Genomic DNA, 17,546 nt, shown 5'->3' on the forward strand with positions numbered 1-17,546 from the left:
TTGAATGAATGCATTTAGCAATAAACAAAACAATTCATCAATAAATGAGAGCACAGCAATATATCAGAACATCTAACAGAGCATCATACTATGTATCTAACAATATATTATATGCAACATGATATATAATTAAAATATAAATCTCCCCAAAGCAAGCAAACCAAATTAAGCAAATTAAAATAATTTACAAATCTCCCCCTTTTTGACTTTCATCAAAAAGTAAACAAGGAGAGGAAAATGTTGGGATTGTTGATAAAAAAATATTGTTTATCAACCATTAACAACTAAAATTACTTCCTGAACTTAGTCTTCCTTTTTCTGGAAGGTTTTGGTTTACCAGGGGAAGTGGTTTCATCAACAGTTGGAGTAATGGTTTGGATTGGGGTGGTATCAACAGCAACAGGAATTTCCATTTCCTTGTCTATCTGTTCCTCATCAGTTTCCTTCTCTTTTTCTCCTTTCTTCTCCTTTGCCTCCTCCATGACAACATCCTCTTGTGGCATAGCAGCAACACCCTCATCAACTTCTTCTTCCACCACCACATCTTCAACTACCATACCTTTCATGTCTTTCATAAATGTGTCTAACATAAAAGTCAGAGTAGACACCTTATCATGCAAATCAAGTAAGGAAGATTTCATTTCACCAAAACCTCTAAGTCAAGAGACTGGAGTCGGGAAAAAGTGGTGTGCTCTTTAATGTGAGGTTCAAGACGTGAAAGCCGCTTACCATGGATCTTTTGCAGATCCTCTTTGTCAGTTGAAGACAAATGTGAGTATAACTCATACTTGCCATGTATTTTAAAAATACCAAGAGGAGGGAGGATTTCACTTGACAAAGATAAAGGACCAGAGTAATCCACTTCCTCTGAATCAGAGAGCAGATTAAAATGATCAAAGATTAATGTCAATAGGTTAGCCTAAGGAAGAGAACAATTGCAAGTATGAGAACTGCAAAATCGCATTGTAGAGAAAATAACAGAAGCAAAATCAATATTCTTAAAAGAGGCAATTTTCCACATCAATATTAGATGGGCATCTGTAACTAATTCACATGAGGAGTTGCGTGAGAAGACAGTTCTAACAAGAATATAATGCAGTAATTTACCACATAAATTCAAGGCATTGTGGGTCAGTTGTTTAACAGAAGAGAAATCAGAATAGGATTCAAGAATAAACATGTCCTTAGCGTTTTGTAAAGCCAGAATATTAGCAGTTTTATCATTAGCATCATGTGAGAATTTTAACAAATCATTCATTAGGATTTTAGAGATAATAATCTCTTGTCCTTTGACAATGCTTCTTAAGGCATGATTGCCATCAATCATAGTAAAAGACAAGTTTGAATAAAAGACTCTCACAAGAGCAGGATAAGTAGTAGAACTAGGGTTCAACAAAATATCAAGAGTTGATTGAATAAAAGCAGAGATAATCTCAAGTTCTTCAAATAAGAAGAAATTGTAATCAAGAATATCAACATAAGAAAGTGTGCGATTTTTGAAAATATCAATCCATCTCCCATACACTGTGTGATTCTCAAACCACTGTTTTGAAACATCTAAAGAGTTTAAAGGTGAGTGAATGGTAGGGGTTATTGGTTCAGGCATTTTGGTTTTCGATGATTCACCTTTTTCGGATTTTGTACCAGATCTATTCATCTTTCTTTTAGGTGCCATAGAAAATAATTTTGAAGGCTTGAAAAGGAAGGTGAAAGAGACGGTTTGAAAAGCAAATCAGAAATTGTAGTGGTGAATGAATGAAAAATGCGTTTCACTCTCTATTAAAAGAGTATAGTACAATGCATTAGTACTTCCATAAGTAGTTATTTGACAATACAATTGAATGCAAAAGATATGTAACTTGACCGGTTGTAGAATGATATGAATGGGTGTTTAATTAGGAATTGTAATCATGAGATTAATTGGATTTGAACCAAAATCATGAAAAAGATTTGAAGTAATCCAAAAAGAAATTAGACAAACAATTTTTGTTTTAAAATAATTAAATATCCTTTATTGATTAAAGGTATTTAATTATAAATCCCATATTTATAGAACAAATAATTTTTAAGAAATTGAAATTAAATTTTCAATTCTCAAACTCATGCATAAACACACACATATATTGACAATCAAACATTCAAATGTAATGCTCCCCCGTAATGGATACTTAGTATTAAGTAACAATTAACGTTTAATATTCAACCCTTTTACTCTTATATTATTATTCCTATGTTGTTACTCCTATGTTATTATTCCTCCTTAGTTCATACAACATCATTTAGCATGCCAAGTTCCATACGTATATAAGCAAAGCTATCTATCTATCTATATATATAAAAGTACATGATTAAACATTCATTTGACGCAATATAACCTTTCTGCTATTATCTATTATATATTATTTTTTATGTACTTAGTGTGTGAAATTTAAATTGTAGTAAATACGTTCAATAAATGATTAATTATACATTGTTATAGGTGAAGAGTTTTTTGGCTATAGGATTCTTTAGAGTCAGTAAACAACAGGTGGTATTAATTTAGTAATTTGAAAGCTATAACAATGTTCATGGACTACAAATTTTGTGGCCAGCTGTTCCACACTGCGTGCCACAATCAACTTCTTGAGAAGCGGAAGCACTAATCGAAGAGATTCAAACTGTGTAAAGAATGTGCGCACAGCAAAAAGTAATAAAAAAATCCATAATCTAGAAAAAAATTACAGCAAATTTATTTAGATGATATCAAGTTAATGTTCAAGGTTGGTACAAAATTTAATTTGCATGATTGGTTGGTAAAAATCAAAAATCTGAATGCAGGAAGTATTCACAAATTCCAAATGTAAATGAACAGAACACAAGATAACACAAACAAAGTAGAAAATAGGTACATATGCACATCACTGCAACAGGAATACAGGATTGCAGATAAGGAGACAATAAACATGAAAAATATACCGACAGTGGGTGCCGAGAGCAACATGAACAGGCGGTAACACAAATGATTAATAATTGAGATGCCACAGCGATCACAAATTGGAGTAATGAGGAATTACAAGGAGAATTGTATAGCCAAAGGTACTCAGCCATGGGAAACAAGCATCTAAATCATGGATGTAAAGCCTGCAATTGTATAGTGCTATTACATCAAATTTTGTACACAATATATAATTAAAAACTTGAAATAAACGCGCATTGTGAAGCGAAGTGATAACTACTATAAATAATACCTTCTCATCTCTGTGCTATATAATGCTAGCTTTTGTTAGTAAGGCATACGAAACAATATTTGTGGTGCATGGTGTTTTGTCACAATCCTCTTGTGATGTTTCATCTAAAATCCAAATATTGCTTGCTTTTCTAGCTCTCGATAGTGCAGCGTAAAGCTGTCCATGGGAAAAACATGGTTGGCGAATGTATACGCCTACTTGTTGGAGTGTTTGACCTTGTGACTTGTTTATTGTCATGTCAAAACACAATTTTATTGAAAACTGCATTCTTTGAAACTGGAATGGATAACCAGATGAGTCTGGTGCCCTAAGTGTGATGCGTGGTAACAATCTAAGCTCACCTTTCAAGAACCCAGTAGAAATTTCACATTGAATTAGATTTGACATAAACTTTTTACATATTAGCCGTGTTCCATTACAGAAACCGCTTGTTGGATCCAGGTTTCGTAAAAGAATGACAGGGCAATTAACCTTTAGCACCAATTCATGTGGGCTCATCCCTCATGGACAAAGTGTGTTTAAAAATTCCATTCGAGAAATGTTACAATAATCATCAAGAACAGTATCAAAGCTTTTGTAACAACAAACATTTCCCGGAAATTGTGCGATTAGTTTAGAATTAATTAAATCCACATCTTCATTACTAGATGTAAGTATGGCTCTCTCTGTGAACATTTCTCGTTGTGCACATTCAATAGATATTTGTGGATAAATACGATGCAATAAATCATCTAACGTACCATAGGCATCCCCATTGACCAAGATTAACTCTTTTGGGATGGTCACTAATGCATTTTCTTCAAGTTGTAATACACCGTTGCCAAGAGATAGCAAGAACTCCGAAAACTCAGGAATCTTCTCACGCTCAAATATTCTCAGTTAAGCGTAAGTGTGTAAAAAGAGGCCATAGAGGTGAACAAACTAAGCTGTATTCAATAATTTCTTGTTGCTTCTTCTTGAACACAATTGCTACAGTTTACCGGAAGTCGCCACCAAGAACCACAACTTTACCACCAAAAGGAACATTAGGCTCACATATATCTTTTAAAAGTAAATCAAGAGCCTCAATATTCTCCCTCCGAGCCATAGAAGCCTTATCCCAGATAGAAGCTTCTTTTATCAAAGCAGCAAGGCCTGATTGCATGCCAACATTACAAGACAAGGATTGCCCACAATCATTGGGAATCTTAAATCTAGAGTGTGTTGTACGACCAGTGGGCATATTTGATGTTGCGATACCTGAAGTCGTTGTTGGTAGCACTATCTGACGAAGCATGCGTACTTTTGCATAAAAAGCATTATACAAAAAGGTCTTGCCAGTTGCACCTAGCCCATCAACAAAAATCAATCCGGGTTTTTTCCCTTTGACATGAGAAATGATTTGCATGTACACTGCACGTTGTTCGACTGTTAACAATGATCGTGCAACCATACATTATTCAGGGATTGGCGCATCTAAAGCATCCTGTATATCCCTTGTCCTTTGCACACCAATATATGTATCTCTTTATAGATGTTGCAACCCATAGTCAGAAAGACTTTTTCCCATGTCCTTGTGCGATTCATTTGGATGCTTTAAGGCAAAGTCCTCTGAAAGGTGAATAAAATACTGGTTCCAAAGATCAAATGGAGCAACTGGTTCAAGGAAAATGAGGACTGTGGCAAAAAGCCTACGCAAAGCATGCGGCATTTGAAGGGTTATAGCTTCATCTAAGCATTTTTCTATCAAATCATCAGGCTAAACAAAACCCCTCTTTAGTGCGGCTTCATGGAATGTTGAACACAGTTGATTATTCACTGTAAGTAAATCCTCAAAAGAACATGGACCAACAACACGGGCCAACAAAAGCCTCAAATAATTGAGTTCACCTTCTTAAGGCGCAACTAGCGTAAGTCGACCAATAACCGTACTGTGCTTCCTTTTGTTCCGATTGTTACTCAGAGCATGCCAAACATGGTGTTCGATAAAATCAGGGAAGCAAAATCTAGGTTTAGATGGATGTGCTGCATTGTATGCAAAGAACTCTTTCAAAACATTCTTAGAGCGAGACTCATTGCGTACAATGTGTTCGAGGCTTTCAGCATATTTAAAGCATACACTTTGTTTTTTTGGCAAATGAACTTCGTGGGACATAACCGAAGGCTACATAGCATACAAATCAAATGCCAAAATTCTCCGAGCAGGTTCAGGAGGCGATATCCATCTACTAGATTGGTAGCGTTCGATCTCATCTATAACTTGGACTTTACCATCGGGCACAACGTGCACCGATATCTTATCATGCCCTTTGTACACATACATGTAGAGGCATTTAACAGCTTTAGTTGTTGAACAAATTTCTACATTAATATGGCAATCAAAGAATGCAAGAAAATATGGGTTATACGGAATAACCCAACGATTATCTAAAGCAACACATCGGATACAAACTGACTCACCCCATTGCGCCCCTTATATGTAGGATAAACATCTTCAGAAATGTTTTGTGACTGTTGCAAATTCCCTGGGATAGTGATTCCTACATAAGCATTTACCGTTTCTCCTAACCATACAAGGGCTTTCAGAATTAAAAGAACCACAAGGATCGTGCATCATGTGGTGCAAAACAAGACTGCGCAAATAAGGGGACGGGGAATCTCAGTAGATACAAATTAATCAAATTGTTCTGGATGTTTAATCTTCGAGCCATGTTGCAAAATAATCAAGAAATGCGCATGAGGAAGCCCACGTTTTGGAAATTGAATGACATGTATCATAGCAGCAATTTCACCAAAAAAAAACTTTTTTTTTTTCACGAATAAGTTTTTTAAGAGCAACATTATGATTGATTTCAGGAAAGATGCCAGATCGGTTTTCTTTCTCATACTGGCCATCATAAAACTAGAGTTGCAGGAACTTAGGCTTCGCATCACTGTCAGGTAATAAGTCTGGCACATAGTGATAGAGTTGACCGTGTAATTTAAACACGTAGATGCTTTTATGTGTACGACCATCAATTGAACCTCCAAGTGAACTGAAAGCAAACACGTTATTGTATAGTCGACAATACTTCTTAAAATGAATGCCAATTTCAGTTTGAGCAACTCATTTGTAAGAATTTTTATTTTTCCGTCATCACAGCAAATGATCTTTGATTCAAATGCAAAGATCAAACATTTAATTGAAGAAAGATATTAATTACCCTCAGATTTATTTTCGACAGAAGAACTTACATGCACATCTTTATCTTTGTGGGTGAATCTACCTATATGCGATCAAACAGTAGTTCTAGAAATATGCCTTGTTCTTTATAACGAGAATTAAAAATGCGAGTGCAACAACACCTTTTCTCTTTCGGATTTTTAGCTGAGATGTGGAAGTTGAAGCTTTAGTAACAACACAAGTATCAGCAACAGTTTCGTTGGAAAGCACTATTAGGCCGTGACAATTCGTCACATAATCTCACCGTGGCCCACTTATGTGGACACAGGACACCCGTGGACTTGGGCATACAAATACACGAGTCAAGAGCGTTGACTTGCACATACACTTGGTGAGGTTCATTATTTCCCAAAACCATATGGTAGTAGGAAAATTAGCTCACCCACTATTTTATCGATATGGGATCTTGTCTCACATGTGAAGTATTTCCAACACTCCCCCTCACATGTGAGCCACATCATACCAGGAACCACCTTCGACTCTGATACTATATTAGGCCGTGACAATTCGTCACATAATTTTCACCGTGGCCCACTCGTGTGGACACGGGAGACCCATGGGCTTGAGCCTACAAATCCACGAGTCAAGAGCGTTGACTTGCACATACACTTGGTGAGGTTCATTATTTCCCAAAACTATATGGTTGTAGAAAGATTAGCTCACCCAATATATATGCAAGTCAACAACCCACTATTTTATCGATGTGGGATCTTGTCTCACATGTGAAGTATTTCCAACAAGCACAATATCAGGACCTTGCACTACACATTTACTTGTGTACTGATCATTACGCAAAGAGCCTTTATTTAGTGGCATGTTTTTTCCCTCAGAGGTGATAACCTCAGGCTGCAATATGGTTTTCATTAGCACAAATGGCCAAACACATTTCTCTGCAGAAACAGGCGCCTCAAAACCTACTATACGCAATGTACCTTACGAAAATCGAACAAGGAAAATTGATCGAGAACAACCTCACTAAGTAGGCCTGTTCCCGGAAGGCAGAAGCTATTTGCTAACAACTATTCACAAAGAACACATTATATAAGTAGCTGTAAGCAAAATCCAGACATTTCTAATTCTAAAAACATACAAACTAAGAAACTGATGTGAGTTGCGCATGATCTGTACCGGTGGTTTTCAGATTTAATTTGGTAAAGAGTAATTGCTAGGCCAACACAATAACAGAAATAACAAAACCAATTGTGTAACAAAATGTCTGTGAAGACACATAACACAGAGGACTTGATAACACAGAAACTGCATTAAACTATGATAGTTGTTTCACCGCACTAAAGCTTCTAAAAAAGCAGAAGGCGTTGCCGGAGAGTTGATCACAACAGCACACAGAAGGCCTAAACAACATTAAGAAGTTGTTCTGAAAGTGTTTTACTAAAGTTGTGTTCTCGAAGAGACAAGGGCACTGAAACCAAAATGAACGGCGAACTTTAAAAAACAGTGAAACACCAAGCGTAAGAACCACAGGAAAACAAAGAAAGAAGTACTACACATATCGTAGCTTCTCAAACGCGTATTAGTAATGAGGGCTATGTTAATGTGTTGTTCATAGTTATAGGAATTTTTTGTTCGGCCAACAGAAATATAGATGTACGTAATATATTATACAACGATTTTGCTTAAAACTCACATTAAAGCTAACCAAACATAGGACAACATAGAGTAAAACCGAGATAATGCACAATGCAAATTTCTTTATTTTCAAAATGTAAAAATTTTCATTACACCGATACAATTAAGCATCATATTACAAAATAACAATATTTCAACTCTAATTACAAAAGAGTGTTACTATTATACATTGTACACCATACAGACTAATGCAATGATTTGTTTCTTATATAGAAAACAGCTAAATCAACCCTTACCCTATTTGTTTTTAAACAAAGTTGTTAAATCAGAAGTAAGCTCAATAATGTGAGGAGGACGCAACACAAGCACAGGTAATGAATGTAATCTACGTCTCTTTCGGGGGGAGGAGGTATGCCAGTGAAAGGAATACGTGAATCAACATCCATGGGAGTCACAGAACATCCCTCTGGGCATCAGAAAAGCCTACAATGTATCCATGTGTAAAGAGCTTATTCGTTAGCCTAACATTGGTATTTGCTCCATGAATCCCATGACTGTCTAAGACTAAACTTTGGCTAGTCGTGGGCATTCTAATCACAGGGACGCAAAGGCCGAAGTCTGCAACAAGGGCATGTAAGCACTGCGTAGCTGCCGATTCCTCGGAGTCAATGAGATTCGTAGAAACCCTGGCGACCTTAAAATACGTTGCTTGCCCTTGGTTTGATAGAATAATAAGACAAGCAACAGTTGGATCAATATTAAGAGTTCCATAAAGTGGATCAAAGAAACCCAAAAGCTTAGCAATATCTTTTAAGAGAGTTTTCTAAGTAGTTGCGCTGATTTCCTAAAAGTGAGCCATGACCTGTCACTCAAAAACATAGGTGGCGCTTTTAATGTGTATTCTAACGCAACAAAAACCTAACTTCATGCTTAAATAAGTGGATACCATAGGGGATGCCATATATAGACCGAAAGATGTAGTTTACACACTAAGGTCAACAAAAAAACATGTATTTCTATGTGCATATAAGTTGGCAAATGTAACCTAAGCTATTGAAGTTGTCCGACAAGTTATCTATATGTCATGACTAACACATAATGAAAACAAATACATGTGTACAATGGCAACCCAACAAATCACATAAATAATATTGTATGTGCACAAACCAATACATAACTTACCATGCGTACAACAAATGAGCAATAGATACAAATGTTGATTTTATCACTAACATGAAATGAAGAAAACACAAAAAACACAAATGCTAACTTTTTCAAAACAACGAAAACAGTAAAGACCAGTTAACCAAATGCACTAAGAGACCTACCATCACAAAACAGCAAACAACAGTTCACCAAATGCACAATGTAACACAAACTAAAGAACTAACACACCACACAAACTAAAAGCACAGTTCACCAAATGCACTAATAGACCAGCCATCACAAAACAGTAAAGAACAATTCACGAAATGCACTAAGAGAAACACAATGAAGAGTAATAAATACAAATACTGATTTACACTACAAGAAAACTTGTTTTTAGCAACAAGTTTTAGCAACGACTATATTTTTTTCGTTGCGAAAAATACAAATTGTTGCGAAATCCGTTGTTGTTGCTAAATAATCGTTGCCATAAAAAAAAATGAGCGCGGGCTTTGAAATAATTAATATTTGTTTTTTGCAACGATACCAGTCGTTGCTATAAAGCATTATTAGGTAACGCAACAACACGAGTCGTTGCGAAAAATTATTTTATGTATTGCAACAACAATGTCATTGCAAAAAAAATGAAAACCAAAAACACGGGAAATTAGAGAAAGAGAGAAAGCTTGCTTCAGAAAGCCAAGCCTCACGCGACGCGTAACAGCAAAATCGCCTCCTCCCTGCTTCAAGCCTCCTGCCTGCTTGCCTCGCCTCCGGCCTTCCCACGTCGACGTCGTACCTCCGGCGCTCCTGTCCCTGCCTCCCCAATGCCACCGGCCACCGCCGTCACGCCGTACGTTTAATCGTTTATGAACCCTAATTTTTGAATGTTGGTTTTGTCGATTGTTGTTTACTCGTTTTGATGCCGGTTTTGATAATTGATATTGATTCTCTATTTCTCTTGATCTTGATGTTCTGAATCAAATGTTGAAGATGAATGTTGGTTTTGATGCTGGTTTTGATTTTTGAATGTTGGTTTAGTCGAGTATGTCGACTGTGGTTTACTCGTTTTGATGCTGGTTTTGATAATTGATTTTGATTCTCTATTTCTCTTGATCTTGATGTTCTGAATCAAATGGTGAAGATGAATGTTGGTTTTGAATGCTGGTTTTCATCATTCATTTTCTTTTTGATTTTATGGTGAAGATGAATCAAAATATGAATGTTGGCCTGGTTTTGATGCTGGTTTTGATGCTTGAATGTTGGTTTTGTTGACTGTCGTTTACTCGTTTTGATGCTGGTTTTGATAATTGATATTGATTCTCTATTTCTCTTGATCTTAATGTTCTGAATCAAATGGTGAAGATGAATGTTGGTTTTGAATGCTGGTTTTCATCATTCGTTTTCTTTTTGATTTTATGGTGAAGATGAATCAAAATATGAATGTTGGCCTGGTTTTGATGCTAGTTTTGATGCTTGAATATTGGTTTTGTCGACTGTCGTTTACTCGTTTTGATGCTGGTTTTGATAATTGATATTGATTCTCTATTTCTCTTGATCTTGATGTTCTGAATCAAATGGTGAAGATGAATGTTGGTTTTGAATGCTGGTTTTCATCATTCGTTTTCTTTTTGATTTTATGGTGAAGATGAATCAAAATATGAATGTTGGTTTTGATGCTTACGGTTTTGATGCTGGTTTTGATTTTTGAATGTTGGTTTTGTCGACTGTCGTTTACTCGTTTTGATGCTGGTTTTGAACCCTAATTATAATTTCTTCATTTATGAACCCTAATTCTCTAAATCCCTAATTATAATTTGTTAATTTACTGATTTGTTTCATTGTTTCTTCATATCAGCTCTTCAATTTCTTGTTTATTCATCTCTAAATCTGTAATTTTATTCCATGTTTGTGCTTCTTTGACTTTGGAGGATGAAAACTGATAAAAAACCACCGCTTGCGACCTTGCGAAATCTCCGATGAGGATTCGTGGGCGTCGATCAGTTCTAAAACCATCTAACACAAATACACCTTTTCGTACACTAGGTATTTTTCTAATCAACACTGTTAATGAGTTTGTTTTTTGTATTACATTTTTATTTCTGGGTTGATAATGCTGCTTATTTTTCCAATTAATTCACAAAAGCTTTTTTTATTTATAATTTTTATAAAAAATTTCCATTAGAAATCCTAAATAGCCTTATAATTCCTGTTGCTGTTTTTTATCCGGAATTGTCAAATGATTCAAGAGATTCTGTTGCATTTTTTCTCTTTGGTGTTTATGGGTACTAATAATTTCTTCCATTTACTAGAAAGTTTTATGAAAATTTTTAAATAATAATCTGAAATACCTGTATTTCTTTGGAATTTGTTCGTCTAGGTTCTTCAAGATAAGATTTTTCTGGGTTTTGGGTTTTTGTCGGTCAGAAATTCTTCTATAATATTAACATTCAGTACTTTGAAAATTGGGTTCAATTATGTTCCTTTGATGAATTGGAATGAACTGAAAAAAATTGTAGATTTCTCGTTACGTAAGTTGTTTATGTCAAAATATCAACTCAACTATCGTATTTTGTTCGACTATCCGATTATCCAATTTCAAAAAAATTTATTCGATTATCTGAACGACATAACGTTCGTATTTTGTACCCCAGCATTGAAACTATTTGATATGATTGCTTTGCTGTAGGTCTTCTCATTTGTTTTTGGAGACGGTGATCCAAATCAAGGAATTGAAGAGAAGAGGTGGAAGCTGGTAATGTTTGAGCATTGAAATTAGATTGTTCTTTTCAAATTGAAGCTGGTAATGTTTATTCAAGTTGATTTGTATGTTATATCATAAGGTATGTACTATGCTGCATATAGTGGGATCCGTAATTCTATATTGGTGTATGTTTGCTGTTCTCTTCTTGAGTTTATTCAAAATAAGACGGAAAAGTATTAGAATACGAGGTAGCTAATTAAGTACGTTATTTCATGAGTTATGTACTATGCTTATGTGCTGCATATAGTGGGATCCATAATTCTGTATTGGTGTATGTTTGCTGTTCTCTTTTCGAGTTTGTCCAAAATAAGACTAAAAAATAATAGAATATGAGGTAGCTAAAAAGTTAAGACCATTTGAGCTCTCTTACAGGTCATTAGTTTCATGGGTTTGTTTGAAAGGCGGGGCTTCAACAAAGTACTTTACATGTTTATTGCTTGGAGAGTTTTGAATGGATTTTTTGCTTATTTTGCAAATTCAATACAAACAGAGGTGTCAGATTCAATGGAAGCAGATGAAATTGAAGCATCAACTATGGAGATTGAGAATGCAAAGTGCCTATCACTTGTAAATTTTTATATGAAAACTTGTATATGGTAGGAGAATTATTTTGGAAAATTGGTTATACGTTACATGTATATGAATTACGTGTATTTTTGACACACGATAATATTTGGGACGTGTGATATTTTGGGATACAAATTAATATATAATGATAATCGGTGATATTAGTTTAGTTGGTTATAAATTATTTATTATTTTAATTGTCTAGTTTATATATAGATGGTAGATTGTTTTAGAAAATAACAAAGTCGTTGCGAAAAATGTGTACATTTTTTGCAACGGTAATAGTTGTTGCTAAAAACATTAATAACAAATTTACTTAATTGTTTCCCCTACAGTAAAGTCGTTGCAAAAGATTGACTATCATGTATTGCAACAATTTGAATTGTTGTGAAAAACATATATTTAACAACGAAAACAGTTGTAGCTAAAAATGCAGAAAATTTGGCAACGAGCTTTTTTGTTGCTAAAAACGTTGGAAGGAATTGCAACGATACTTCTTTTGCAACAATAGATCTCGTTGCAAAAAACAGATACCTTTTGCAACCACCATAGTCGTTGCTAAAACCTTTAGCTACGGCTGTACCCGCAACAATGGAATTCGTTGCAAAAAACATTTTTAGCAACGAAATCAGGTTTTTAGCAACGACTTTTTCTGTTGCTAAAAACAAGTTTTCTTGTAGTGTTAATTATTAACATGAAATGAAGAAAACACAATAAATACATAAGCTGATTTTTTCAAGACAACAAAAACATCAACATAGTAAAGAAACAGCATGAAAAAAAGCAATAAATACAAATACTGAATCTATCATTAACATGCAATCAACAAAGCACAACAAATGCTAAAAAAACATAATCAGGGAAGAAATAAATGATAAAGAACATACCCATGTCGTTGGAGTCTGATGTGCTCGCTTTAGAGCAAATTTATGCCCCCAATACATTGTCGAGTCTCGCTATTTTACATTTGTTTTATACATATTCCACTCGATCTTACCTTGTTCTTGTCTTTGAGGTGTTTTAAGGTCATTTCAGGTATTTTCGGAGATTTCGAGATCAAGTAACACGAGTTCGAGGCTTAGGCACTGTAATCGAAGTTAAGACAACATTCCCAAGCGCTACAAGTCATCCCTTAAGACTTCACCAAACCCGGAGACCATCACGCACTTAAACGAAGCAACAATGCATTCCCAAGCCATGATTCGGCCGAATGATCACACCATTCAAGCGAATGGGTGATGATTTCTACTTAGCTCAAGTCTAAACACTCTAGAAAGGGAGAATGAGCTTCAATTGGAGCGAATCATATACCATTCGGTTGAATGGTTAAGGGGTTTGAGCGAATGGGACTTCGAAGGCCTAAAACTTAGCTCAAACTTGTTGGAAACCTCGAATGGTGCCCCATTCGGGCGAATGGAGCTTAAAAACTGCATATGTTATTTTCTTCGTAAGTCGTACTTCGTGGGTTATTTTAGGGCTTTTATTTCCTATTACTCCTAGGCTATATATACCTCTTATTCTGAATTTACCCCTCATGCCTACTTTGAGAGACTCCCTCTAACCTTAAAAGATCAATCTTTATTGCTTTTTCATTCATTTATGCCCTAGAGTAGATTTATTGCTTTCATTTACATTCAAGCCTTGTATCTTTTCATTTCTCTTGTTCTTTTCTTTAAACCTTTAGTTTATTTAAGTTTATTTCTTCCTTTATTGCTTTCTTGTCTTTCAATACTTTCATTTATTGCTCTTTATTGCTTTCTTCACTTTTCCACCTGACTTGGGGGATCTGGGTTTGCTCGGTTTGTGGCTTGGATGACTACCTATTGGAGCACATTTTGACTAGCCGATTAGGATTAAGCCGTCTTGGACTCTTTTGCGAGTTCTATGCTTTTGAGTGCTAGTTAGGGGGTCTAAGTATTGTCTTTGTTTTCCACCAGCATAGTCTGCTTTTCCAAGGGCCATTGATGATAACACGTTTGTTAGATATAAGCTACATAGCCAAATTGCCTACCTTAGACGTTAAATTGACTTTTGAATAAGCCAAGTTCTTGCCTTTACCTTTTCTTTCGTAGCCACGCTACTTAAACTCCATATGAGCCAATATTCCCTCTCTTGATCTAGAGGATAACTAAGTGATGGTGGGGTCAGTGTGTGTCACCTTGTGTTGTGGGCTTTTTGGTTAGTATCGCGGTTGTTACTTTGCTCATATTATCTCTCCCTTTTCCTCTTGTGCTTTACATAGTGAAACACACACACACACACATACACACACACACACACACACACACACACACACACACACACACACACACACACACACACACACACACACACACACACACACACACACATATATATATATATATATATATATATATATATATATATATATATAAATATATACATTCATTGAGTGAGGAGACCTTCCTCTTATTCTACAAAGAGATTGGCATATATATATTTATTTAAGAGAGGAAATCAATACTTTCATTTGGGAGATGAGCTTGAAAAACACATGATGGGAAAATTGTGATGAAATTAAAAATTTTGATGGTGTTTTATGATAGAGTTTATTTGTACTTTACTTGTGGTTTTTGAGTTAATATCATTATTGGATACAGTGTTTGTTTGTTGGTTTATTATGAGGTGTTTGTGGTATCTATAGTTTTGGGTCACTTCCTATCCTCTACTTTAGCGCCATTTTTCCAAATGTATCCCACCTTAACCCAAAGCCTACGTTACAACCCTACATAAACCTGTTCGACTTGGTCTGATTAGTTTGTTTTGTGTTGGAGTGCAGATATGGCACAATCCTCAAGATTTGCCCCTATTAGGTATTTGATTCCCGACTCATCTTTAGTTGGATGATTTTGAGCGAAACACGAATCATAATCAAACACATGAGCGTATTTGCATATTTCTCGCATCTTTTGAGAAATAACCCAGGGAACGTAAACTTGTTGGGTGGAATGGCCTGTGTTGTAGCTAACTTAGTGATCCCGAGTCCGTGGAACTTTTTATTCTTCTTCGTATTGCTCTCTCACGAGCCCATTGTACTTGCACACCCATGGCTAGGGAGGAGTATTGTGCGTACACAGCTTGCGTTATTTTTCTTTCTGCTCACCTTGTATTACATTGCATTGGATTTGTGGGTCTCCGTTTGAAAACCAACACGAGACCTTACTCGTCCTCTATGGCTAGCCTAGGGGTTTAAAGATGTTTTCGTATGTGCTAAGTGCGACCATGAATCCTACGAAAGTGAGTCTTAGGTATTATTGCTTTTTATTGTTTAGCTTTGTTCTTGGCCTGTGCTTTCATGTTGCCCCGCTAGTTCATTTCCTAGAGACTAGCAAAGGCTTTGCTTGGGGGAGTTGATGTGCTCGCTTTAGAGCAAATGTATGTCCCCAATATAGTGTCGAGTCTCGCTATTTTACATTTGTTTTATACATATTCCACTTGATCTTACCTTGTTCTTGTCTTTGAGGTGTTTTAAAGTCATTTCAGGTATTTTTGGAGATTTCGTGATCAAGTAACACGAGTTCGAGGCTTAAGCACTGTAATCGAAGGTGAGACACGAGTATTGAAGCATCCCAAGCGCTACAAGTCATCCTTGAAGACTTCACCAAACCCGGAGACCATCACGCACTTAAACGAAGCAACAATGCATTCCCAAGCCATGATTCGGCCGAATGATCACACCATTCAAGCGAATGGGTGATGATTTCTACTTAGCTCAAGTCTAAACACTCTGGAAAGGGCGAATAAGCTTCAATTGGAGCGAATCATATAACATTCGGCGGAATGGTTAAGGGGTTCGAGCGAATGGGACTTCGAAGGCCAAAAATTGAGCTCAAACTTGTTGGAAACCCGAATGGCGCCCCATTCGGGCGAATGGAGCTTAAAAACTGCATGTGTTATTTTCTTCCCAAGCCTTACTTCGTGGGTTGTTTTAGGGCTTTTATTTCCTATTACTCCTTGTGGCTTGGATGACTACCTATTGGAGCACATTTCGACTAGCCGGTTAGGATTGAGCCTTCTTGGACTCCTTTGCGAGTTCCATGCTTTTGAGTGCTAGTTAGGCGATCTATGTATTGTCTCTGTTTTCCACCAGCATTGTCTGCTTTTCCAAGGGCCATGGATTATAACACATTTGTTAAATTTAAGCTACATAGCCAAATTGCCTACCTTAGACGTTAAATTGACTTTTGGTTATGCCAAGTACTTTCCTTTACCTCTTCTTTCATAGCCACGCTACTTAAACTCCACATGAGTCAAATATTCCCTCTCTTGATCTAGAGGATAGCTAAGTGATGGTGGGGTCAGTGTGTGTCACCTTCTGTTGTGGACTTTTTGGTTAGTGTCGATTCTCGCTATTTTACGTTTGTTTTATACATATTCTACTCGATCTTACCTTGTTCTTGTCTTTGAGGTGTTTTAAGGTCATTTCAGGTATTTTCGGAGATATTGAGATCAAGTAACACGAGTTCGAGGCTTAGACACTGTAGTCGAAGATGAGACACGAGTATCGAAGCATTTCCAAGTGCTACAAGTCATCCCTTAAGACTTCACTAAACCCGAAGACCATCACTCATTTAAACGAAGCAACAGTGCATTCCCAAGCCATGATTTGGCCGAATGATCACACCATTCGGGCGAACGAGTGATGATTTTTACTTAGCTCAAGTCTATACACTCCGGAAAAGGGCGAATGAGCTTCAATTCAAGCGAATCACATACCATTCGGCCGAATGGTCAAGGGGTTTGGGTGAATGGGACTTCAAAGTCCAAGAGTTGAGCTCAAATTGCTGGAAACCCCAATTGGTGCCCCATTCGGTCGAATGGGTGCCCATTCAAGCGAATGGAGCTTAAAAACTGCGTGTGTTATTTTCTTCGCAAGCCGTACTTCGTGGGTTGTTTTAGGGCTTTTATTTGCCATTGCTCGTAAGATATATATACCGCTATTTTGAATGTACCCCTCATACCTACTTTGAGAGACTCCCTCTCACCTTAGAACATCAATCTTTATTGCTTTCTCTTTCATTTATGCCCTCGT

General features: G+C 36.3%; 1 protein-coding gene across 1 annotated transcript; it reads right to left on the reverse strand.

Annotated features, from left to right (window-relative positions):
- Positions 1–3,728: 3,728 nt before the first annotated feature.
- On the reverse strand, positions 3,729–4,659 carry LOC130799375 (uncharacterized). The gene is made up of 2 exons (XM_057662474.1): positions 4,208–4,659; positions 3,729–4,101 (listed from the first exon to the last, which is right to left on the reverse strand). Exons 1-2 carry the CDS (start codon positions 4,657–4,659, stop codon positions 3,729–3,731), a joined length of 825 nt encoding a protein of 274 aa, XP_057518457.1.
- Between the last annotated feature and the right edge of the window lie 12,887 nt (positions 4,660–17,546).

Source organism: Amaranthus tricolor, chromosome 14 (genome assembly GCF_026212465.1).
Source record: "Amaranthus tricolor cultivar Red isolate AtriRed21 chromosome 14, ASM2621246v1, whole genome shotgun sequence".
Lineage (NCBI taxonomy): Eukaryota > Viridiplantae > Streptophyta > Magnoliopsida > Caryophyllales > Amaranthaceae > Amaranthus > Amaranthus tricolor.

Coding starts and splice junctions, on each gene's coding strand:
- LOC130799375 (XM_057662474.1), bottom strand. CDS start 4,659: ATGGTTGCACGATCATTGTTAACAGTCGAACAACGTGCAGTGTACATG. Junction 4,102..4,207: donor GTTCTTGGTGGCGACTTCCG/GTAAACTGTAGC, acceptor CGCTTAACTGAG/AATATTTGAGCGTGAGAAGA.